The sequence below is a fragment of the Sinocyclocheilus anshuiensis genome, unplaced genomic scaffold, assembly GCF_001515605.1.
Source record: "Sinocyclocheilus anshuiensis isolate Anshui unplaced genomic scaffold, SAMN03320099.WGS_v1.1 scaffold454, whole genome shotgun sequence".
Classification (NCBI taxonomy): Eukaryota; Metazoa; Chordata; class Actinopteri; order Cypriniformes; family Cyprinidae; genus Sinocyclocheilus; species Sinocyclocheilus anshuiensis.
The window spans coordinates 3,688,367-3,716,235 of record NW_015548217.1 but is presented as its reverse complement, the minus strand read 5'-3'; the positions used below and the strand labels follow the sequence as shown (position 1 = coordinate 3,716,235).

The 27,869-nt window shown below is 35.2% G+C and overlaps 1 protein-coding gene across 1 annotated transcript in view; it reads right to left on the bottom strand.

The window, feature by feature from the left end:
- The window catches only part of LOC107654050 (cGMP-dependent protein kinase 1-like), a 178,757-nt gene that overhangs the window by 34,874 nt on the left and 116,014 nt on the right, over positions 1–27,869 (bottom strand). The window contains exons 4-7 of the mRNA XM_016440947.1: positions 21,290–21,395; positions 17,533–17,596; positions 4,218–4,295; positions 3,174–3,268 (exon numbers count right to left, since the gene is read on the bottom strand). Of these exons, the coding sequence (XP_016296433.1) occupies positions 3,174–3,268; positions 4,218–4,295; positions 17,533–17,596; positions 21,290–21,395 (343 nt within the window). The remainder of the gene's footprint in view (positions 1–3,173; positions 3,269–4,217; positions 4,296–17,532; positions 17,597–21,289; positions 21,396–27,869) is intronic.

The window sequence follows — 27,869 nt, the reverse complement described above, 5'->3', positions numbered from 1 at the left end:
TAAAGTAATAAAAATCTAATATGAATGGTCTTTGAGAATAAATAATTAAATAAAAACCAATAATTTGGTTTAATTACCATGAAAATAATGTCACATTAAAAAAAAATGCTTAATGATCTTGAAAAGGGCCTAATTTAATTTGATTTCGATGTAATTTTGGTAATGTGACCCTGACATGTTTTCATTAGATTCACCCATACCATGGTCCTTGATCTGAGTGTGTTTGTATACTTCCCTTCCGGTGTGTAAACTTCAGAAAAAGACAATTATTCTAAGGTCTGGTCAACATCTCCTTAACTGGCAGCAAATGAATTGTTTTGGCTCAACAAGGTGTTTTGCTTAAGAGGGACATGAAAGTTTACTTAGCATACAAGCTGTTGCACATCAAAGCAGTGGGCAGCCTTTAATCCACAAGACCACAGCTATTGTTATGCCTGTTACTTAGTCAAATCCCAGGCAGTTCCCATATCACACAAACACTACTCGGAACGGCGTAAAAATATTGTTTAAGATGAAAGACTGACTTGATCCACTTCAATAGAGTGCTGATTGATTTGCTAAACATACTACCACTCAAAAAAGAGAGAAACTAAACAAACAACAACAAAACAAAACAAAAAAGTAAGATTGTGTACTAATTAAAGCTGACAGTGAGAGGTGAGATCAAAGACATGAAGATCAAGAACACACATTTGTAGGAGTAACAGAATCAGAATCAGAAAGAATCAGAATCAGAAAGAGCTTTATTACCAAGTATGTTTGCACATACAAGGAATTTTGAAACGTAGGAGTGGGGGAGAGGGGGGTTGCAGGAGGTGTTGATGGTTGTGTGGAGAGATGTTCAGAGCGGGTGTGGGGTGTTAGACTGGGAGTTTCAAATCTACAGTAAAACTCATTCAGGTCTTCAGCAAGTTGTTGATTGGCCTCAGTGCTGGGGGATGGTGTCTTGTAGTTGGTGATGTAACACCTCTTCAGGCGAAAACTAATACACTACACAGCATATTACAACTCATCAGCTTGGTCGTCCTTGGGCTTAGATCAAAGCAAGAGTCATCTAACTAGGTGGCTTTGTGAACAGAAACAAAGTAACAACTGATCAATAGATCACACTATGTATAACTATAAATATACAGCTGATATTTGTAACAACAGTACTTACGATGACAATACCTTGCCCTAAAACATTTACTATGGTAAAAACAGATTCTGCCTAAATTTAATAGTTACTACATATATTGTAGCTAATAAAACTGGTAATTAGGTACTATCCATCAATGTAATCAAAAACATAATTAAATCATTAATTAATTTAACATTAACATTGCTAATGCATTAATCATAATTTATTTTTTAGGTTAACATATAAATATACTATTGTGCATAAATGTATTAAACGTGTATTAAAATAAGCATTATCCAAGATCAATAAATGCAGTAAAAGTACTGTTTATTGTTAGCTTGTGACATCTAATGGATTAACTGGTTATTGTAAAATGTCACCAATTAAAATATGGTGCTTCCAATCAGACTTCAAGGTATTTTGGTGAAAGTCCATCTGTCACCTGGTAAAAGCTAGGCAAATACTTTGTTTGTAACCAAAATAGTTGTTTGATGTGAATTACTGCAGAGACAATGAAAAAATAGAAACCAAACACTCAAGCTAAAACTTAAAGCCTAGATTAGTTCCTCTTTACTTTCCATATAATCAGAAAGCTCTCAAACAATATTTAATTTCACTCTCTTGTGCATCGCAGGTTGGTATAGTATACTGAACTAGAGGCACTTCTGGTCAAGACTTGAACATTGGGGTTCAAAAGGAATGAACGTGTGTCCTCCTTGATCCAAGATTTCATCAAGAGCTCTCCTCCCATGAGTCCTGTGGCCAAAACACATCCTACTACTCTCTCATTCAAGTTAATCCTAACAAATATAAATTTTCCCAACACGGACCTTTTGTTTTGTGTGAAATCTGCAGTCTCTTTATTTCGGTCCATTAGCAGCTTGCCCCTTTTTCAGGGTCGATGACGAGCTCAATATCGCAACACAGCTGTGCAACACCAGCCAAGTGCATTGATGCGTGCTTGTTAAATGGAAAAAAATATATTGTAGAAACCATTTACTGTGTTTACTACTATTCATTAGGGTAATTGCCCAACAATAACAATTAAATGGATTGTTGTTTGTCACAACCACCACCATTAATGGACTAACGCTTCCTCTGATCTCCACTAGGGGTCCCCACTGCATATGTTCTGTCTGTATCCCTTGCAACTGATGTTCAGAAAGTTTCAGAACTAAAACCATCATGTGGAAATAAATGTGGAAATCACATTTGAAAAGCATCTCTTTGCTTAGCAGGGATAACTCACTTGAAACACAAATCAAAAGCCGTAATGGAAGCTGTGTAAAGGTGCCTGCAGTTGGCCTCTATTGAATCAGCAGCAGTGGGATTGTGCAAGAATATGGAAATAGAGCAGAGGATGATGTTCATAACCGTTCTGCCATGTGAGAAATATGAGGTGGGGAGGATTGGATGTGCATCTGACTGTTCTGACACAACTGGTCTCATCTTCTTTTCAAATTAGCTCTACTCATGAAGCGCTGTGTGCTCCCAGTCCATTAGATGGTACCCTTGCAAATAAAGCTTATATATCAAATATGACAGCCATTTTCGTATAAGCCCATTTCAAATCAGGTTAAAAGCCAAATGAAATGCAGTTCACAGCTCCCTTTCATAATGTGAAATATTTCCAAGTGAAGCAGGAGAAAAATGTAAAGGAAGACTTCACAAATACGAGAGAGATCAGTAATGTCAGCCGTAAAAAAAAAAAGTTATTTCAGAGGTGGAGCAAGTTATTGCATTCTGATGAAAGATTCAGATTTATTTCTCATATATCCAGAATGTGTATTCAGGAAGCTAATAAGGTCAATTTTGATTGCACGGTAAGTTTAAATGCTTTCAAAATTCCTTTCAAAAAGTATTCCCACAGCAAGTTGAACACAACTCAAAACAGATGCTTTGTTTGGATTTTTCGCAGTTAGCAGCCTATTAGGCTGTCCCTGCAGCAAATGATCCATCGAGCGCATAATTGATGTCAACGGATGCTTTCGTAAACATGGACAGCAGCCAGCTGCAATTGCAGCGCGGCAAGTAGTGTGCAAAAATTTCTTACCCTTGAAGAGCTTTTTCTCCAAACCAGTCTCCTTTACCTAAGGCCCGCAGATAGACAGGGGTTCCATTGGGTGGATCTTCTCGAGTAACGTTCACCTGCAATTACAGGTTATTGGTCATGAAAAGCTGGAAGGCTAACCACTGATTTGTTCCTAAAATATCAATTATTTAACTTTTACATTTGTTGTGGGTTGGCATTTGTCACACTGATGATAATAAATGATAGAGCAACAATAGAGAGAGTGTATTTGAAGGGATGAAGGGTCTTGAAAATGCATTCAGATTAATGGCCAGTTCAAGGAATAATTTTGAAGAACTGACACACAGCTCTTTTCCTTACAATATTTCACAGTGACCACCACGTCTGTCAAGCTTCAGAAAGACAATGAAACTTAAAGTCTAAATCCTCTGAAGTCAGTCAATAGCTTCATGTGAGGAACAGACTGAAATTTATGTAGTTATTATTCACTAAACATCTTACCCTTCACTAAAGTTCTCGAATCTAAAAGGTTAATTGGGAATAGTTTCCAGCTGAAATGAACACTAGTTGCAGTAAAAGACCAACCACTTTACAGGGCAGATTATTTATTAATAAAGACTTATTTTCATTCAGTTACATTTTTTTGTAGTCCACCCAACATTAAAATGTATTCCTTCATTTAAAGGGAAGATTGTCAGTGAATAATGACTTAAATTTCATTAAGTTCTTCATAGAAAGATTTTGTATAACTTTCAAAGATTTGGAAGATACCACACAGCTCATTTGGACTTTTATGATACTTTTTATGTTGGTTTCTGTCGTTTTTGGAGCTTGACAGACGTGGTCATAATTAAGTACTGTATTGCTGTATGTGAAAATGCTGCATGAAAATTCTTCAAAACGTCTGAGTTCCCTTTTAAGACTTTTGACTTTTTGTCTTCAACCTGAAAACAGGTTTGAACAACATGAGGGTGAGTAATTGATGACAGGAAATAAACTTTTCTTCAAAAGTTGTTCATGCATACAACCTTAGTGGTGTTGTCTCTGTGCTGGAAACAATCTTACCTTTCCCTTGCTAATGATAAAGAACGTGTCCCCTCTGGCACCTTGTCTGATAATGTACTCTCCATCACTGTAGTGAGTCTGAGAAATGAGATAAAGAAAGAGAGGCAAAGAGAGAGAATTACTAAAGTGTCATTTTTTTTCCCTTCTGGTCCAATTTTCACAGTGTTGCTCCATCACAATCATCCTCAAGCCATCATGAAGACAGTGCTTCAGTCACGCAACAGGCCGCTTCAAGGCTGCAACACCAAAACAAGAACAACACAAGAAGTCCTCATAGCAGTAATCCACGCTACCGGCAAACCACAACAGCACCCGATGCAAATGTAACTCTGAGAAACTTCGGCTGAAACCTCAATATTTAGACTACACTGTATTTACCGTTAACCATTTAACAGGTTTTTACTGTAGCATTTTTACAATCTTTTACCGTTAAATTCACAGTCATTTTTTAGTGTACGGTTATTTTAAGGCCTGAAACAAACCCTACAAAAGTGCTTGAATGCTGATTCCTGATTTCACACATCATTATATGGTGTTTACTAAGGCAAACATCACTATTATTTTACTCATACTTAAGGGTCTGAGTAAACCCTTTACCTTAAATACTGGTGTGCAGTTTTTCTACTTTTGTTTCAACTACAGTTATGAAAGATACCTCAAATTGTGTGGGTTGTTGTGGAGAGGTGTGTTTGGTGGTGATTTTTGAAGCACTTGGACTTCAGATTATAGAGAGCAGGATGTTATAAAGGCTTGGGGATGCAATCTGTTGACTTGGGCCAATAAGTAACCACCTAGGATCACCTAGAACACCATAGGAACTGCATATCAATGTGATGAAACCTCTCAGAACACCATAGCAACCGCATAGCAATGCCCTGGCAACTAGCCACATCCATGGCAATTTTTCTAGCACCACTTACTTTTTCTCCAGCAAAATATTTATTTTCTAAACGTGTTTTATGCAATTCATAACATAATGCGAGTAGACCATTTTCTTTTACAGCCAGTTTTCTTTGGTCAAGTACTTTAATGGCAGAGCAACAGCTTGAAAAGGATCTTGTATAAAAATCTTACTGATTATAACAAATAGTGGCAAAAGGAATGCTTGGAATACAAACTACTGGCGCTCAAAAGCAAAATATATAAAAACCCTTAATTATTTTTTTTTCATTCAATTAATTTTAAAATTTACTTATGCATTTTATTAAAAAATGCACTGTGAACTAACACGAATGAACACTAAACAATTGTATTTTTTAAACTAACATTAATAAATGATAATAGATAATAAATGCTGCAAGAAATGTATAGTTGATTTTTAGTTCATGTTAGCTAATCATGAACTAATGTTGGCAAATAAGACCTTTTTGTATAGTATCACCAATAATAATAATAATAATAATAATAATAATAATAATTTTTTTTTTACCAAATATCACAGGCATAGCATAAATAAGACATATTTGTTACCTTCAATCTAAAGCTTGTTACCAGCACAGTAACCACAAAGAACATTAAGTATACAAGAGCAATCTGACCTTCTTTCTTTTCTTTTTTTTGACATTGCTTGATTTTTTATTTACCACATTTGATTGACTTAATGAAATAAATAATTATTATTATATGTTTCTACAACCATGATGCAATGGGATTGTCATGATATATGAGTTTTCTTTGCGTGTACTGTTCCTGACAACAGCCTATGTAACTGAACTATCTGTCCTCTATTGTTGGTCAAGGCCAAACAAAATCCCTTCGGGTAGAAGTTTCAACAGAGCTCATCATCTCAAGCCCAATGACCTGGACATCAAGACCAAACACATTTCTCATCATTTCAAAGATCAAGCTCAGTTCCTGAAACCCTGAAAGATCTGATTAGAAAAATTATCGTGCAGCATCGTGCAGTTCACAGGTCTATTACTGAGCTCACCTTGAGGAAGTAATAATGTTGAGGTACTTGTGTACTGTTAGGATGTATTATTAAATACTACCTCAACATCTCAACAGCATCTGTGGCTTGCTGAAAATAATTCTGACTCATCCAGCATTTTTAATCACAAATGAAAAACACATTTATAGTAATGTCCATACAATAGAAGTTCACAGGGCAAGGTATTCCAGAGAGTTTAAAGCAGAAATGTGAAAATCTTACATAAAGGCTCGAGAAAAAAATGTTTTTTTGTTGTTGTTGTTTTTTTTTAACTGTATATTATTTGTTAGTGCTATAAAACTTATTTACAGAATTTTAATGTAAAATGTCCTACTTTTCTTTGTGGATGAATTCTGGCTATACAATTCCTGTGTGTGGAGTTTTACTAGAATATGCCGAATATCGCAGAATAGCATATTACCATACTATTTTTGCTGCAGTATATACTGTGCAGAGAATACAAATTTTCCGTATGCATAAAACATCTGGAAGATCTACTAAATTTGCTAAAATATACAGTACAGTATATAACAGAGCGAACTGTGTGGAATACCAGATTTTTACGTGGCCTACTTTGTGCGATGAATAAACTGAAAGTAATATCAACTGCGATTTTTAACATTTTATTCTAGACATTATCCGACTGGTCTGCTAAATGTTCATATATTTTAACCCCTGTGCTATGCTGAAAATCGTTTACCTAATTTGGTGATCCTGGTCAAAAATGACTGGCCTTTTAAAAAAATTGCCTGTACTTCTCTCATTATGCTATATTATCACCAAATCTTGCATTCAATCTTTTTGGCAACTTGTTTTCTTTTGATTAGCACAGGTCTTGCATTTATTTTTGAAACTGACTGGTTGTAGGCCTTTGATCTCAGCTTATGCACCTTAGTTTCTGAGAACAAGACGCATTATTTTGGATAATTTTGATAATGTCCACTCAAAAACCGAGGTGCATAAGCTCATATCAATGAGACCTATGATCAGTCAGTTCTGAAAAGAAATACAAAACCTGTGCTAAATGAAGGAAGACAATTTTATTAAAAAAATTGAATCCAATATATCTCAATATTATAGCATAATTTTTAAGTTCTATTGCGATAAAATCAATAGCATCAATATTAGCATATTATTAACATATAATGTTATTAATATTTTCGGGAAAAAGAAAATCCTCATTTATTGTGGCATAATGCCTACTGATTTACTATTTAACTTTAACTGCGACCCTTCTCCAGAAATCCCCCCTTTCCACTCTTTGCCCTACATTCTTTTATTCCAACCATAAGGCCTCACTCATCTGATGGAAAAATCTGACTCTCTGACCCATGTTGCTCCGAGTAGAACAGTGCAGTGTGGGAATGCCTGCCAACTCCAGCACTTCACAAGCATGTCTGGGATAAAGCCCAGACATAGTTAACTGCCGTAGACACAGGATAACAGAGTGCAATAGGGATGTCCGCTTTTTAAGCGGCCTTGGTTTCAGATGTGTTTTTCCCATTCACTTTCTTCATATAAGCTTTTCAAAAAATCTTCAATAAAGACACACAAACCAAACCAACCAGATCTGAAATGAAAAAGCATGTGAAAATTAGTTGGGGAACAAAGACAAAAGCACAAGGCTTTTGTTGTTGTTTTGTTTAAATGAGGAAATGTTTATATATGAAGAGTTCATTTGCAAAAACTCCATTTTTATTTTTTTTCAGAAATCACGTTTTTTTACGTGTATATCAATCAAACTGCAGTTGGGTTGTTTTGATGAAGTAATAATAACTTAAATACAGGTAATTTACAAAATTAAAGTATACTGAAAGTATGTTTTTTTTACATATTAAAAGTTGGTTTTATAGCAAAAGCAGATAACTCCAACAGTCATTTTTTGGCAAAAGCCGATAACTCCACATTTCATGTTTTCGAGTAAAAAAAAAACACTCGTTTAATCTTTGTAATCTCCTCAGATGACAATGTAGATGCCTGACAAAATGTTGTTGTTGTTGTGATCATAAACTGTATGGATGTGATCACACACAATACACTGAGCTTTTCCCTCACCATTGTATATATATATATATATATATATATATATATATATATATTTAAATTAAATATTACATTTTAAATAATAAATACCAAATACCAAAAATGTAATATTTAAATACCAAAAATACAAATATTTTTTTAAAACATCTGCAAGTAAAATACTGCAACATGACAATACAAACAACAATAAAATCAGAAATGGACTTTAACTGTCAGCACTCCCGCTTAATAGAGACCATCTGGGGTTTCGTGATCCTTGTTCACGCGCTTCAATCCATGCAGTGCTTTTCAGAAAGTCAGAGAGTCTATTTCACAGTGACAGTATGAGGTAGTAATGGGAAACCGAGGCTTTCTGAACCGTTTGAGGCTTTCATCAAATTGTGCCGAAAAACGGTTCATTACTCAAAGCTTTTTAACACAGTGCGCATTAGTGACATCTGGTGGTCAGACTCAACAAATCGAATGAAACATCGCGGAGCAGAGGATGGTTTGAAAACGTTTTTAATCTGTGCCAAATCATATCATGCGTAGTCCGGTCAATGGATTCACATATTGATCAATAATATAAAATATACAAGTGTGTGATTATAATTAATAATTGACATGAGTAGTAGCAAAAATATTTTGGGTGAGCTGCTCGGGCTCTCTGAGACCCCAGCTAGAACATGATAAAATACAATAGAGGTGTGACGTGCATTCAGTTTCTGTCTGGTGTTGAGGTTATTCTTAACTATTCTACTGAATCCCAAATAAATGTACACACGTACACACACAACCAAGTCAATCTAAAGTCAAACACAAGAGTCATGCGAAGGGCCAATTTTTTTTCAAACCAGCTGTCCCGACCTTCCGATACTGCATAACGTTCGAAGCTTCAAACGTAATCAATCACGTGGTATTGTCATTTCGATACAGGCATCAGCACAGTGTGTGATACAATAGTGCTTTGAAAACTGCGTCGGAGCATCGGAGCATCGGAGCCTCGGAGCCTCAGTATCAATCGTCCCATCACTAGTATGAGGCCCCGTCCACTGACAAGCTGTGCAAAACCACGTTCATATACAGTATGATCGTGGTTTTATGCAACTTGTCAGTGAACAACGGCTCTGTGTAGTAAATGCTGCTTCATGTGAAAGCACACACGTGATGGAGATTACCGCTGATTACAGAAGCGGTTTTACTGACAAGATGCGCATTAAATATCGCATGCGATTTATCGTGCAGCCCTATCATTAACTCCCGATTGATTTTGCATTCCTGGCAGAAATAAGAACTATTAGTGTCATTGTAACCAAGTATTACCATAAATAGTGTTCAAATATCGAAGCTATCAAATCTCAAGGTCAAATCAGAATATTTATTGTAAAAATGTTTCTGTAACAGCAACCAAAAATAATATATTTATAGCTCCACAGTGATTTGTGATATATTTTCAAGGAAAAAAAGTTACAAAAAAATGAATAAATATAAAAAATATATATATTTTTTTTAATTGATTTTTTTTCAAAACATCCACCCCCCCTGGTTTTCTCACAAATCTCACCCTGTGTATATATATATATGGGTGGAACGGTTCAACTTACTCACGGTTCGGTTTGTATCACGGTTTTAGAGTCACGGTCTCGGTACGGTTCAGTATGTGCTATGTTTAGGCAAAAACTATACTGTCAAATAAAAATAAAGAAATTAGTTTTTAGGTACAGAAATTGAATAAAGTAATGAAATGTAAAACAGCATTGCATATTTTACTGTATAAATTAAAGATGAATCTTTATTAAAGTTACAAAATCTATTCAATCAAGAGCAGTGAGTGATTTCTTTGTTGTTGCTGTTTGATTAATATTAAGAAAGTGCTGTCACTTTAAGAGAATGCACTGATACAGTACGTTCTATGTCTGCTATAGGATACTTACCAAGACGGGCATTTTGACATAATTTTTGTGCGAATTTGTCCATTTAAACACAATACTTCAGAGAGAGGTTAATATTTGCACGTTCTGAGGCGGGTTTTGCGTGCTTCGGATGAGCGCACACATAAATCTTCCCACTGCGCGCGCGAGCTCACGTCCTCTGGCTCTTGAATGTTTAAACTGGCAAAGCTTTTATGAGTTTAGCTTAAACACTGTTCAGGTCTCACCTGTGCGCGCACGCTATCAGCACCCGGGTGATGACGGAATAAATGCTCATATTCCAGCATACGGCATTCGCATTGAACACCCCTAATATATATATATATATATATATATATATATATATATTACAAGAAAACACTATTTCAGTCTTTCTAAAAGTGTAGGGAGTCATCTTGATTAAATCACTGGGAGTGTGTGGTTACTACTGAGCAATGGAACAATTCTCGTTTCCTTGGTAACAGCGGCTTATTTGATTGGTGGATCTCTTTTCAGGATTATGGACAGGGAAGGTACTCTCACAGGAAATTCTGCAATTTCTATTTTATTTATTTATTTGTTTCTTGGTTTGTTTGTTTGACAGAAAAGCGTTCACAGTCATGGTTTATATGTTATAGCTTAAATCAGTGGCCTAAAACTCAATTCCTGGAGGCCATAGCCATGCAACCAGCTCTAACTCACCTGCTTGGAAGTTTATAGCAATCGTGAAGGCCTTGATGAGCTTCTTCAAGTGTGTTTAATTAGGATTGGAGCTAAACTCTGGGAACTGAGTTTGAGACCACTGGTTTGAATTCATTTTCTCCATAGATAAGAGCATTTATACATTGGGAACTTCATTGTGAATGTTTTGTCCTTGTTCAGCCTGTCAGCAAAAAGTGTTTTTCTTTTTTGTTTTTGCATATATCCAGATGGGACTTTGAAAGTCTGGGGGGAAAAAAGAAAACATGAAATCAGATATTTCATATCTGATTTAAAGCCCCTTTATTATGTCCCTTTTTACAATATGGAATATAAGTCTCAGGTGTCCACAGAATGTGTCTGTGAAGTTTCAGCTCAAAATACCCCACAGTGTTGGGGGTTGTTGGGTTTGAGGAGGGTTAGAATAGTCCCCAAAGTAGCGCAATGGCCATATTCCAAATATCAAAACTCAAAATATGTCAAAAAGACTTTACAGTCACCGTTATGCAGACTGATCATAAACACAGCTAAAAGACTTCCTACCAGTGGTCATCCTTCACAAAACTTAACATCTACCACATTTTTATCATATGTAGAATGCAAAATGTTTCAATACGAACATTTCAGTCAAATGTAATTTATGCAATATTTCAAAACTTTAAACCACGGGAGAAAATCAACCCACAGCAACAGTTTAAAATCAGCCCAATTCTGTGCACAAAAAATGCAGATTTGGCAACCCTGCATCCAACACGAGCTGCATCCAAAGTGATTTAAATACTCCACATATTGATAGCGGTTCCTTGATGCGTGAAAATTATATGCAATATTAGAATGTTTGCGGGAGCAGACGGTAATGGTCAGAAATTCAGCAGGAGGGGGATTAAGAAAACAGTCCTGCGCAGGGCTTTAATACAAAAACGCACACAATGAATAGCGACTGTAGAAAGCAAAAGCCGAATCCCGGACATTTTGGGAAATTTAGAAATCCCGGCCGGACGCATTTTTTTAGGTCCAAAAAGAGGACATGTCTGGGGAAAAGAGGACATATGGTCACCCTAGCGTCACTCCTAACACGACACACAACGATAACGTCAAAACCGTTGATGAAAATGTAAGAAGTAGTCATACATTATTCAAACAAAGCCAAAGCTGGCTGTGAGTACAACACGGAACATCGAGTTTTTTTGTTGTGCGACAGAGGAGTTCTGCACCGCGACTCAAGAGGGCGCTTATTTGGAGAATGAAATGATGCACCTCCATTTTTCCTGCATGTGTTTTGAAAGCCTTATCAAAAACGTGGGTACGCCTACATAGTAACCAAAGCAACCCATGCAGATAAGTTGTTTATGTCTGGACACACAAATCAGATTTGATCACTTGCAATTAATAGTGCAGACAGTCTGCCTGAGAAGATCTGATTTGAGAAAAAATCTGATTTGCCTGCAGTCTGAACATAGCCTTTGTGTCCAGTTTTTAAACTTCCCACAATGCTGACAGTCATCTCTGAAAGATTGTGCTTTATATTATGCTTTAAAGTTCATTAATTGGGTCTCTGAATGCCTCCTGTCTGGCCCTTTTAGGTTGGTGGAGGCATTTCTGAGGCACTAGAGATAAAGACATTGCAGTTTGGTCAAAGGCTATTAGATGCTGCAGGAAAAATCAAAGTCTAATTGTACTAAGCATTTTACTAAAGTTCACATTAAAGTCTTTAAAAACTTTCCTAAGATTGAATACATTGCCTTTCTGAAGGTGAGACAGACATTGTGAGTGATACTGGAGTGTCTTTGAAAAAACAACTTATTTGGAATATCTTCATCCTGAAAGAAGAAAATGCTGCGATCACAAAGATATATTTTCTAAACAATCTTTCAATGTTTTAGGGCCTTGAACATTATCGTAATGATCATGCTATGGAAAAGAGAAAACTTTTCAATGAAAAGTCAATTCCCATCTTGAAAAAAAAGAGTGGAAAGAGAGTGGAACTCTTATTTTCATTTCACCTCGTATCTTCGTCCTTGTGTTCCCCAGGAGTACATTATCATCAAGCACCCATTTGGTTTCATTTTTAAAAAATGAAAAGCTATTTGCTGTAATTTCCTACTTCAAATGGGTTTCAGGAGAGTCATCAATTAAAGGCATAGATATTCAAACTGGAACATTATGCTGAGCGGTTCTCTGCAATGACCCTCTCCACACTGAACTGCAAAATACACCATACCATAAGTTTGCTTCACCATCAGGCTTGCAAAGTACGAAAAAATATTCAATGTGCCGGGAAATTTGGCAGTGCAGCACATCCCACACATCCACTCACTTGAAACAGATGGTCTTGACGTGGAGATAATAACTAATACTGTTGTTGCATTACTGTATTAGTTGCACACTTATTTGCATACACCATTTAAGACATCCAACACACACCACACCATTTAACAGTCCAATAATATCACCAAAAATTACAAGGGCATTTTTTTTTTGTCTCGTCTTATAGTCTAAGTCCTGTGTTAAATGTCCTTTTTAGTTTTCACCATATAGATTCAGTCAACCTATCCTGTTTTTTTGTTTTTTTTGTCACGTCAAGTTTTAATTTGACTAATACTCTGGGAATTTTAGTCTAGTTTCAGTCAATGGAAACTTCACATACGCCATGTTTTTAATCATGTTCAATAATGGTTAAACAGATAATTATAATTTGCTCAAAATTGTAATCATGATAATTGATAATGATTGCTGTAATTTGAGAAGTTTCATCAGAAGTACTGCACTGCATTTTCTTCTATAAGCACAACAACAGTCAACTCATGCATATGGTTTATTTTACCTTATCTAGTTGCCTTAAATTATCATATAAATTAACACACTCTGTACATTAGGAAAACTGTTAAAACTCAAAAGCTTTTTTTATATTACAACAACAAAAACAACTTTGTATTGTACAGAGGCTGTTTACGTGTTTGGATTTATTACATTTAGTAGAGTCAATGATCATCAATTAATATTTTTCATCATAGATTTCGTAAATGAAATGAACAATAGGTCCATAGCGTCAAAAAGTTTTAAAACACTTGTCCTGAAATGAGGCATTTAGTCTACTATTATAGCCCAATGTGCTGAATCAACTGTATTCAAGTGAATACTACTGAATCTTTCTTTCAAGTCTAAAAAAAAATAATTGATTGAAACCGACTCATTCTGAACTGCCATGGCTTTGTGAGGTCAGAAGAAAAAAAATGGCCCATTTAAATCAAATTACCAGAGAGAAGTTGGAAATGGTCATGTTTTGGCACAAAAATGTCCAGCTTTTTTTGGAATGCAACAATGCATGCTTTGTGAAAAACTCCTCACTCAGTCTGTGCTGTCGGCTCTTGACAAGAGTGGTCTGGTGATGCATGATGACTATCGTAGCAGCTGGCCTGTGTTGACTTGCAAAATGAATTAAAAAAAATATTACAATCTTGAAATGCTCCTGAGACAGGAAAGTTGCTTAATACAGAAGTTATGGGTATGGGTCAGGGCACAATTAAATTATATTTTTTAATTGCATTATTTTTCAATACTTTTACTAATCAGCACAGACTTCTAAAATCAGCACAGGATGCTAGCATGTTACAGCATGAAGCATGCCTATAGGGGAACTTACACAGCTGTTTTGTCAGACAGATTCATACATATGGTCAGAGATGCTTTCTATCCTGAGCCTACAGCGACCAGCAAAGAGAGCAGAGAACCAGCTGAGACAGAGCATAAACAAAGCGAGAGAGAGAGAGAGAGAGAGAGAGAGAGAGAGAGAGAGAGATTGTAGTATGAGAAAGAGGCAGAAATTAGGGACTGAGAGAATGTAGAGAGAACAGAGCGTGAGATCAAAGCAGAGAACACAGCACTGTTTTCATCATGTTTAGTCAGGACAGTAACTGCAGCAGATGACCAGCAGGGACCCAGCATGAATGCAGCTCATTAGTCACTCTACCCACAGTTTTAGGCCATGATCATGTCCATCAGCTCTGCCTTTAAAACATGACAGTGAGATTCATAGAGGAATTGATCTAATCATTCTTTGTTCCTTAGAGATTTTGGTCCATGTTGACATGACAGCATCATGCGGTTGCTGCAGATTTGTCGCCTGCACATCCATGATGTGAATATCCCGTTCCACCACACTTCCAAACACATTCTATTAGATTGAGATCTGATGACTGTGGAGGCCATTTGAGTATAGAGAACTCATTGTCGTGTTCGAGAAACCCAAGTGAAACACAAGGGTTCACTGTGGTCATAAAGGGAGGGACATGGTCAGCAGCAATACTCAGGTAGGCCTTGGCATTTAAACAATGCTCAAAATGTCCCCCACACTATTACACCACCACCACCAGCCTGAGCCGTTGATACAAGGCAGGATGGATCCATGCTTCCATGTTGTTTAAGCCAAATGCCATTCACTGGATACTTTCTCTTTTTCGGTCCAATCACTGTAAACCCTAGAGATGGTTGTACATTAAAATCCCAGTAGATCAGCAGTTTCTGAAATACTCAAACCAGCACGTCTGGCATCAACCACAACCATGCCACATTCAAAATCTTAAATCACCTTTATTCCTCATTCAGATCGTCTTGACCATGCCTATATACCTAAATGCATTGGGCTGTTTCCATGTGATTGGATGTTTAGTTTTTGGCATTAACATGGAGTTGAAGAGATGTACTTTATAAAGTGGCCGGTGAGATATATATGAGTGAAATACAAGAGTATAAAAATATCAGACATCTACAGCTGTTCAATGTTTCATATTGAATAAATCACTGACGAAAAATAAAAAAGAGGGATTTCCTTGCAAGCAGTGTAATAACTTATTGTAATGTGCTGGGAAACACTGAAAATTAGGTTGTGACTTGATGTGTATTATATTAGGACACCAACAGCTGCATTGTAAACACAAGCCTATTAATTTATGAATGGCCTTCAGGCATATAACATTAAAAAACAAAGCAGTTTTAATTAATTGATGCAATCTTAATTAACAAGGATGTCCCCAAGGCTAGTCTGTTAATTTAATTAATTTCCCAACATTATGAAAATGAACAATAAAAGAAAAGAGGTTAATTCTCTCCATTTGGTCTCTAAAAGGGTAGCACTTCTATTCCTAAAAGAAACTGTAAACACAATATTGTGCTAATTAAATTAGTTTGAGGGAGGTCAGCTATACTCGCACATATGGATTTGATAATAAACCAAAGAGTGGATTTGGTCTGCATCTTTATTCATGATGGAGGGCATATCCACATTCAAATGAGAAATTTAGTTCAAAAGCAATGTTTCTGAAGAGAGGAACAAAAAGTCAAAGCTGTCCTTTACTTAACAATTTAGGTCTTATTACTTATATCGTCTACACTTGAGAGCAGCCTGTCGACAGCAATTTGGTGTTCTTTGTTTCCTTAACAAAAATAAATGTCATTCCGTGTGGGAATATCCTTTGAGCAAATGTCTCCAAACTCTCTCTGACTCAATAAGCCCAATGTGTGCTTTGTCAACATGACAAATTGAGCTCATCTAGGTAACGACAAACAAAAAAAATTTTTTTTTTCCCTAGTAAATATCAACATTTTTGCAGAACAAATGCCTTAAAGGTGAATAGGCAGTTAGGCTCTTATATTTCATAAGGCGAACCATCATGACAACATATCTGATGGTGCTGTTTATTGCTTAGGGCAATGGATATAATTCTTCATGGCCTATTTGAAATGGAGTGAATATGAACTGCATGTACAGACCCTAAAAACAACATATAGGCCTCCTAAAACTATTCAAAAATGGAACAGTAGTTTCCACCAGGATTATTATTGTTAACTAAACCTAAGACTAAATCATAAAAACAAACATTTTCATTACTTTGAATAAAATAAACACTAATAAAAATGTAAATACTTTTAAATAATTAATGTTTTTCACTTTTTTTAAACATTACGATTTAAAAAAAAAAAGCACTAAAATAACAAAAGCTAAAAAATTATATAGAATATATATATATATATATATAAAAAGACAAAAAACTATAAAATCAATAAAACTTTAACTAAAATTAAAATGTCTAAATATAAAAAAATATATAAAAATAAATCATTAATAATATTAATTAAAACTATAGTAGTATATCAGTGATACTAAAATAACACTGGTTTCCAATATCAGTTTCTGGAAATTAAAATGCCACTCAATATCTCCATAGAGATATTGATTTTTAGTCATAATATATCAAATGTTCAATAGAAACCAACCATGTGCTCCACGAATCTTTACTAATAATATGTGCTCCTGTATAAGTCTCTTATCAATGTTATTTCAACTTCATTTTTTTTCATGTTTAATTGCAAAATATTCAATAATCCTCAAAAGAGCTCAATCAAAGTTGCTGTTCACATTGAAATTAAATCATTGGAATCAGCACACCAGTGACCATCCACACCGAAATAGCACAATCCTATTTTCATGAAAATAACAAGATTCAATAACATGTCAGAGAAATATAATGAAAAAAAAAATAAAAATCAAATACTTTTCCCGGTGAGACCTTTAAAATAAATACCCTTTTTGATTAAAACCTTTGCCTAGTGATATTTAATGAATAACAACCCAGTAAAATATGTTTAATAGAGAATGGAGTCTACACTTGTTGTAAAGAATCACAAAGTACTGTGAGTTAACTGGCTCTTCTGAGAAAATACACAATGTTTTATACAACACAGTTCAGTGGCTTACCTCCTCCAACACATCAGCTAGCTTGCTGAGTATTTCTTCCGGAAGGCCATGGAATGTCGGAACGCTGTGAACAAGATAAAGAGAAAGTTTGAGGTTTTGTGAGCCAACAAAACAAGCTGTTTCCATCAGCTCACAAAGTATCATATCTGACCAGCAAAAAAAAAAACAAAAAAAAAACCTGAGTTTCAAAAGATAGGTTGAGAAGGAGGAGTCCGTCATTATTATGAAATTAATTTAGTAATATCAGAAATAAACTCTGAAATCCACGGAAGCTGGTAAATGAACAGTGTAAATGTATGCAAGAAACTGACAAGCACACTATTGCAGTCTCAGAAATAATGTCTCAGGTTGAGGTGTGGGTGGACTTCTCGTGGTTTTCATAAAAAAGGGCTGCCAATCATTTTAAATAGCTAAGAAAACCAGTCAACCAGAAAGAATTTTACTGGAAAAAATATCTCAGTTGACTCTCAGTAGAATGAAAAAAATCTCCAAATTAAACATACATGGTTTTCCAGATTTAAATTAGCTAGGGGACATTAAAGTCAACACAAAATCAAAACTGACTCTACATACTGTACTTTTAGCAGACACAACATTTTTTTTGTCTTTCTAATTTGCTCTGCCTCTGACACTTGAAATGTTCATTCTCAGATGATTCCAATGAACCAATCAGATGAAACTGACTATAGTGTTAGAACATAAATATGTGTATAAATGCATTTGCATTTTTAATGTGCCATACATATTGCTCTTAGAGTAGTTTGAGCAAACTAAATGCATTTCTACAGTTTGCTGATAAGTGAATATGGACTTTGTCTTATTCATTTAACATCTGAATCTCCTCAGAGGATACGGTACAAATTACATCTATTTCTGCAGTCACATTGTCCATGAGGGGCATCAACATATTGATTCTGAATTCAACACTTCTTCTCTCGCTGCTCCATGTAGCTCATAGGCATCTTACGTTTCCTCCAAAAACCAAGTTCTTTCCGTTCCTTGACATCATCAGCCATACCGCAATCGCAAGATCACAGGCACAAACACACTCCTCGGAGCGTGCCCAGTAAAGCTGGTTTGGGGCCTCTGGGGAAATGTAATTTTCTTTGAGAATCTTATTGCAAAATGACATTGTTTTGTGTCACCAGATGCTTTGGAGTCCATGATTGAATGATTGTTTAAAAAAAAAAAAAAAATCAAACAAACCCTGACCTCTTCGTTCAATGATTCAATCATTCATTACATATGAAACCATGACATTGTTTTATTTCTGTTTTCAGACCACAGTTTATTAGGTGTTCACTGTTCACTATTACTATTGCTCATACTTTGGGTTAGAAGTTTCTCACATCTCATCCTTCACTATCTGTATATAAATTATGCATCAAATCATGCGGTTTACTGCATTTCTTTCATTTCGCCTGCCAGAAGATAAAACTGGCAACAACTACAATAATGCCCATAGAAATACACAGAAGAAAAAATATCTTTGCTTTTTGACCCTGGCAAGCACAATGCCCACAAGACCCACGATACCCGATAACAAAGGTTCTCATCTAAGGGTACTCAGCATACTTTGAAGGGGGCTTCAGGATGACTTAAAATGATTTAAAATCAAATTAAAATAAATACAGAGTTCTGGCATGAAACTCTATATGGCGTGCTTACAGCAGCATGTTGTGAATGTATTGGCAGTAGCAAGTCTCGGTACTTGCTCTGCCGCAGCAGCAGCGTCTATTAGACAGATCTATTTCGCCAAGACCAAATACATTAACATTGTCACGTACATTTCAGATTCGAGTCCTCTCAAAACCTGAATGAATTAATAATAATTAATTCCCTAAGAAAAGTAATCAGACATTACATTACCATGCCAGTCCTCCGAGAGTTGTCATGACAGAACTAAAATTAAGATAATTCACTAACACTTGAGTTTAGGGACCAATACTCACTATTAACTAGTTGCTTGTTAGCATGCATATTACTAGCACATTGGCTGTTTATTAGTACTTACAAAGCTCATATTAATGCCTTATTCTGCACAACTATATTTTAGATCCTTAATCCAAATTAACTTGTTAAAAACTACCATACTAACTATTAATAAGCAGGGAAATTCTGAGTTTATTGAGAGGAAAGTCATAGTTAATAGTGAGAGTTGGTCACCAAAGTAAGTACTGGTCAACAAGTATTTTTTTTATTATTATTTGAAGAACCAGGGAAAAAAAACTGTATGTATGAAGAAGCCTAATTTTAAAAGTGTGATTTCTAGCCTTGAGAAGTCATGCAAATTAACATAATCTTATTATGGGCATTTCTAATACATTTTTTTTTTCTAGTAATGCCAAAGTCTAAAAGATTTTATCAAGTAGGAAAAAATATATTTGATATATTTATATTGAATATGTATCCAATAAATCACAGGGGTCTTCGAATATTGTGATAGACAACGGGGGCGTGATAGACAATGGAGTCAAAAAAGTTGAGAACCGCTACACTAACACTCACATTTTCACTTGGAAACACTAAAAATGTAAAAATGTTCGTTCTATACGTACAATGCATACTAAAATATGAATGCAAACTTCATTATTACATAATGCAGTAGACATTATTGGGAGAGAACAGAAGTGTGAATGCATTTGTATGGTGGACTGTAGACTAATCGATATTAAATGAAAAAAATAAGAATGTTCTAATAAAGCAAAGCTATTCATAAACAGCTCATGGCTAAAAATCAATATTTTCTGACTAAGTGAGTGGAAGGAGATGAATTAGACTCAAACAAGCAGAGTGAATCTCTAGAACCCTTCCCTTCTGTGTTATTCATTCATGATGGAAATCAATTTCTTTTATTGCATACTGGTGAGGGACAGACCTCTTCCATCAGGGGTTAGGAAGAATAAATAGAAGTGAACGAAGAAGCAGCCCACCTCTTCAGAAACTCCATGTACTCTGCATGCTTGATGAGTCCGGTCCTCATCATGATGGTCTGGAAACACTGGCGGTCGATGGCCCATAACTTCACATTTGTGAGGGCTGAGAAACAAAATATGAGTATAAATAAACAAATAAAACCCACATGCACATTTATCTAGCCAAAACTGTCTTTATTATCTTTATCTGCTTATCTACAATAACATAACATATTATGATATAAAATATGTGCTAACAATATCACTGTTGTTATATAATGCCTTCTAGTCATTACAAGAGAACTGACGTATTGTTCACATAAATCACATTTCACACTGTTTAGCTTCACAATTAATAATCAATACAAGACAATTCATTTTCAATTAATTTACTAAACACTTTACTTTTCTTAAATGTCCTGATAATCTGAATTCAATTAATTATGAATTAAATCTATAAATAAATCCATTTCATCTCCTTTGAGGCCAAAGTAAAAGCATTAAAATAAAAATTTATGTTTAATTCATCTTCAGCTCCATTTATTCCACATTAAAAGTAACAAAAGCTAATATAATGTCATTTAAATTAGCCCTATTAAAAAAACAGACATGATGAGTGTATATGTGTGTGCATTTTATTAAAAAAAATGCTGTCAATACAGTGATTTACAATTATATATTCTAAATAATAACTATATATTAGTGTTGTCTAATGATTAATCGTGATTAATCGCATCCAAAATAAAAGTTTTTGATTTCTTTTATTGCATACTGGTGAGGGACAGACCTCTTCCATCAGGGGTTAGGAAGAATAAATAGAAGTGAACGAAGAAGCAGCCCACCTCTTCAGAAACTCCATGTACTCTGCATGCTTGATGAGTCCGGTCCTCATCATGATGGTCTGGAAACACTGGCGGTCGATGGCCCATAACTTCACATTTGTGAGGGCTGAGAAACAAAATATGAGTATAAATAAACAAATAAAACCCACATGCACATTTATCTAGCCAAAACTGTCTTTATTATCTTTATCTGCTTATCTACAATAACATAACATATTATGATATAAAATATGTGCTAACAATATCACTGTTGTTATATAATGCCTTCTAGTCATTACAAGAGAACTGACGTATTGTTCACATAAATCACATTTCACACTGTTTAGCTTCACAATTAATAATCAATACAAGACAATTCATTTTCAATTAATTTACTAAACACTTTACTTTTCTTAAATGTCCTGATAATCTGAATTCAATTAATTATGAATTAAATCTATAAATAAATCCATTTCATCTCCTTTGAGGCCAAAGTAAAAGCATTAAAATAAAAATTTATGTTTAATTCATCTTCAGCTCCATTTATTCCACATTAAAAGTAACAAAAGCTAATATAATGTCATTTAAATTAGCCCTATTAAAAAAACAGACATGATGAGTGTATATGTGTGTGCATTTTATTAAAAAAAATGCTGTCAATACAGTGATTTACAATTATATATTCTAAATAATAACTATATATTAGTGTTGTCTAATGATTAATCATTTGACAGCACTACTATATATTCACAATTTACATTTATATTCCAACTTACAACTATATTTTCAGATTTACTTCTATTTATTCAGAGTTATAACTATATATTCAGATTTACGTATATACTGTACATATGTTCATGGTTAACATTTAAATATTCAGTTTTGTATCTACATATTCAGACTTAGATCTATATTTTGCAATTTACATTTATATATTCAGAATTATAACTACATATTCACAATTTACATTTATATATTTAGACATAGCTATATACACATTTACTTCTACATAATCAGTTTTATAAATATATATTCTGATTTGTATCTATATATTCGGACTTATAACAATATATTCTGATTTGTATCTTTATAATCAGATTTATAACTATATATTCAGATTCTATATAATAATTTCCTGTTTGGCCCTTCATAATAAAATAATAAGATATATTTAAATCAGGACTATATAGTTAATTAATACCAAAACTTTAACTAAAATTTAAACCATTAAAAAAAAACATTTTCGTATAAACAGAAATAAAATATGATCAAAATAAAAATAAAATATAAACTTTATGTCAGCTAGTTGCCAATGCAACATTTCTCATTTTAATTTAGTTTAGTAATATGCATAACAGAGACATACTATTACTACTAACTACTAACTGAAAATATAAATATGAATAAAATTGTTTTTAATTTAAATGAACCTAATTATTTATTACATTTGGGTGAATAAAACAATTGAGATCCAGTGCATAAATAGAAGAAAATTCACTTCAGTCTGAATACAGTACATGGAAAACCTCAGTCCACCTGAAGAATGATTTGCAGAAAAAAGTCTAACAATACCCAAAACCTCTATCATCTTTTAGAGTCACTATAACTCACTTAGTTTCAGCCTAATTGATTTTGCAGTCCGGGAATGCTGTCAGAGCTGGAGAGAAAAGGCGCATTTGTCCGTGGTGACAGAGGCATAAAATGGTTGTCACTCGACGACATTACCAATATATTACTTGCCCTCCAAGACGTGCCTTCAGGAGGGGGCAATTGCCAAATTATTTTTAGATGAAAATAAGGCCCATTGGGCCCTCAATATCTGACAGGTCTATGCAAAACATTAGCATGAACTACCTTCAAAACAACTATATTGTTTGCAGCTCACTCATGAGGTCACATTATAAGCATTATACGCAAGACTTTCCTCTACAGATTCCGGTATTCAGATTTTTGAATGCTAAATTATGTAAGTGTTGATCATAAAATGCAGTAATGAAGAAATATTAAAGGGTTAGTTCACCCAAAAATGGAAAATTGACTTGTGTTTTACTCACCCTCGAAGCATCCTAGGTGTATATGACTTTCTTCTTTCAGACGAATCCAGTCGGAGTTATATTAAAAATTGTCCTGGCTATTCCAAGCTCTATCATTGCAGTCAGCGGGTGTTGCAGTTGAACAGTCCACAAGTCGTCAAATAAAGCGCGCGCATTCATAATAAAACCTGCTTCACACGGCTCCGAGGGGTGAATAAAGGCCTTCTGTAGTGAATTCATGTGTTTTTGTAAGAAAAATATCCATATTTCAAACGTAATAAACATTTTTCTCTCACTTCCGTTATCTTTCATACGCAGAAGGCGTTCTGGCGGTAGGCGTATGAGCAGCGCGTGCGCCTCTGAGATATGCTAGTCTCGCGAGTTTGTTTATAGGAGCAAAGTAAGCAAAGTTTCCTTACTTTAGCAAAGGAAAACCAGTCTCCTCTTGGCTTATATCGAAATCCTCCGACATCTATCTTTGCAAATCTTCAGTTTGTACTTCTAATTCGTGACCGACGTTTTGTTTTGTTGTCTCTCCGCATTCGTCACTAATCACGCAACGCCGACATGCTACGTCATCTGCCGGAACGGCTTCTGCGTATGACAGTTGGCGGAAGTGATATAAAAGTGTTTATTACGTTTGAAATATGGATATTTTTCTTACAAAAACACACTTGACGACTAGTGGACTGTTCAACTGCAACACCCGCTGACTGCAATGATAGAGCTTGGAATAGCCAGGACAATTTTTAATATAACTCCGACTGGATTCGTCTGAAAGAAGAAAATCATATACACCTAGGATGCTTCGAGGGTGAGTAAAACGCAAGCCAATTTTCATTTTTGGGTGAACTAACCCTTTAAGAATAGCATATTGTTATGCTATTCCAAGAGACTATATTTGTATCCTAACACTGTAAAGACGTGCAAGGTATCTGAAGAACAATATACTAAACGGCTTTAGTGCTTGAAGGACCTTAATGATAGCACATCTACGGATGCAATCACATGAAATAGCAGTACAAGTGTTTCCCACGCAATAAGCCCTCATTTAACAGGAATGCGTTTATGAGCATGCATCATTTGCACCCTCATGCGGCAAGCGCAAATGATGCTTACACAAGAAACACTTCACAAAGACCATTTTCAAAACAAAATTCACATTCTCTGGTCATTTGCAGAGCAACAGTTATGGCCACATTAATACACCTTCTCATGTAGAAATGGGCACCATGCTTCTTAATAACATGGTTTTAAACCCATTAGGTACTGACCAATTACAATGGATTTATTATATAGGACAGTAAGTCTTGATCAATCAAGACTTCCGAAGTGAGTATTCTTCGAATATGCAAAAAACTATTCTACAAGCCTAAAAAATCTGGCTTTTGCAGCAACCTTTAAAACTCACATAATTCTTTACAGATATTAAATAACCATTAGGTCTGGGTGATTAATCAAATATTTATGATAAACTATAAAACAACACATTTGTGCACCGACGCGTTTCGGCTAACTCGCCTTCATCAGGGTGTCAATTTACGTTTATTACGTTTGAAATATGGATATTTTTCTTACAAAAACACACTTGACGACTAGTGGACTGTTCAACTGCAACACCCGCTGACTGCAATGATAGAGCTTGGAATAGCCAGGACAATTTTTTATATAAATCCGACTGGATTCGTCTGAAAGAAGAAAGTCATATAAACCTAGGATGCTTCGAGGGTGAGTAAAACGCAAGCCAATTTTCATTTTCGGGGGAACTAACCCTTTAAGAATAGCATATTGTTATGCTATTCCAAGAGACTATATTTGTATCCTAACACTGTAAAGACGTGCAAGGTATCTGAAGAACAATATACTAAACGGCTTTAGTGCTTGAAGGACCTTAATGATAGCACATCTACGGATGCAATCACATGAAATAGCAGTACAAGTGTTTCCCACGCAATAAGCCCTCATTTAACAGGAATGCGTTTATGAGCATGCATCATTTGCACCCTCATGCGGCGAGCGCAAATGATGCTTGCACAAGAAACACTTCACAAAGACCATTTTCAAAACAAACTTCACATTCTCTGGTCATTTGCAGAGCAACAGTTATGGCCACATTAATACACCTTCTCATGTAGAAATGGGCACCATGCTTCTTAATGAGAGCATTGTGTTTACATGGTTTTAAACCCATTAGGTACTGACCAATCACAATGGATTTATTATATAGGACAGTAAGTCTTGATCAATCAAGACTTCCGAAGTGAGTATTCTTCGAATATGCAAAAAACTATTCTACAAGCCTAAAAAATCTGGCTTTTGCAGCAACCTTTAAAACTCACATAATTCTTTACAGATATTAAATAACCATTAGGTCTGGGTGATTAATCAAATATTTATGATAAACTATAAAACAACACATTTGTGCACCGACGCGTTTCGGCTAACTCGCCTTCATCAGGGTGTCAATTTACAAACACACTCAGAGTTCATTTAAACAATCAGTTCGTCACATGACATAGTCACCGGAACAGCTATCAAAGCAACAACGAGAGAGTTAATTATAATTATAATCATTCCGAATAAATTCAAAACAATTCAAGACTAATGTGATAATGCTTCAAGACCTTCATGATCTATATTTGTATATAGTGATTCCACATCCATACACTCTAAAAAATCCTGTTTTTTTTTTTTAACCCAAATGCTGGGTTGAGCCTTTTGGGTCATTTTTTGGGCTATTTTTTCAGTGTTTGGGTAGTTTTTGTGTTACCCAGCTCCTGGGTCAAATGTAACAACCCAGTGTTTGGGTTGTTTTGCAGCTCCTGGGTCAGACATAACAACCCAATGTTTGGGTAGTTTTAGTGTTACTCAGATCCTGGGTCAGACGTAACCCAGCGGTTGAGTTATTTATCGCAGGGATTTTGCGTTTTCACTTCACGAGAGAGCAGTTCTAAGCGCCATCGAATTGATGCATTCTTCGGTAAAATACAGGTTTGTGTAAATTTTATTTTATCTATAAAATCGTTACTGTGCTGTATTATAGTAAAATTTTATGCAGAGCAACAAACAGGAGTGCGGTGTGAATTACCTTTAACGAGCGTCGCGGTTTTTTCGCATGATGGAAAAGCCTGATGCTTTTCATAAAATAAACGATTTTATTCATAAAGATACAGAATATAATACTTTGTTTGGATGTTAAAACATGTCCTCAGAGCTGTTTATTGTTTGTTTATTGGCAGGTTATGGAGTCACAGCATGTTTCGGCTAGAGTGAAACGCTGGGCGGCGGTCCGTTAGCAGTTCCCCGCCGAACACGACTCCAGCTCGGGCACGAGAACCAGCGCCGTTACGATGGAAACAGAATAACAGAGACTGGTCGATTACACGTGAATTACTTCTGTTTAATGTTGAATTTTTGTTCTAATGTTTGTTAAACGAGTTTAAATATAGGCAATATGTATAGCCTATTAAAAATGATATAAGCAATGCTGTAAATGATAAATAAAGGAAAATAAAGGAAGTTATCATGCAAACCAGTGGTTGTGTGGAGTATTTTAGAAAAGTTTAGAGGATTTAAGTTAATCTGTAAACCTTACTTAATGTATGAAGTAAAAAAATAAGCTAATAAAAATGAATAAACCCATTAGCTGGGTTAAATCAACCCATTATGCTGGGTTAAATAAACAAACCAATTTGCTGGGTAAATTTAACCCAAGATGGGTTCTGTCCTATATTTACCCAGCCCTTGGGTTAATAACAACCCAAATTGGGTTGTTTTTAACCCAGTGTTTTTTAGAGTGTAGTAGCCAATATAGAGGTTTCTGTATTTTTCATTTCCTTAATAATATTTAATACATAAGTTGTATCTTGAATATAGGAAGGAAGTTCACTAACCATTGGTTTTATAAAATAGTCCACAGATTTTGAAGCTGGTTCTGTAATAGACCCATTCCCACTAATTATGGGTCTCCCTGGTGTACTTGGGTTGGAGTGTCCATGTGGTTGTTTTTACATTGGGATGACTAAAAGGAAATTAAAGCTGAGATTAGCAGAACATAAGAATGCTATACAAATCTGTAATTCTCAATATCCTATGGCGTTACATTATAGAGATAAAAATCACGGTAACCCCAGTACATTGAAAATAGTGGGTATAGAACATATTCCGAGGTCAATAAGGAGAAGAGATAGGATAAAAAAAGGTTACAACAGAGAGAGAGTCTTTCTGGGTTTATACTTTGAAAGCAACTCAATTTCCAGGTCTAAATGGAGAATTTGATTTTTTTGTAACAGATTTTTCTCCTTTTTGTAATTGATTTATGTTGTATTTTATGAGATTACTTTGAGATTTATGTATATATATATCAGTGGCGTGCGGTGGTGTTTTAAAATGAGGAGGCAGTTATATATACTGTATACTGCACTTTTGGTGCGCTCCCGGGTTCTATTGACGTCAGAGTTTGGTTCGTTTGGATGATGAGAACGCTGTCTTCCGAACTCGGGTGCGCACCCGCGAACCGTACCCGAGTCCGCTTAAAAAGGGTGGTCTGGGGTACGGTTCAAGTGAAC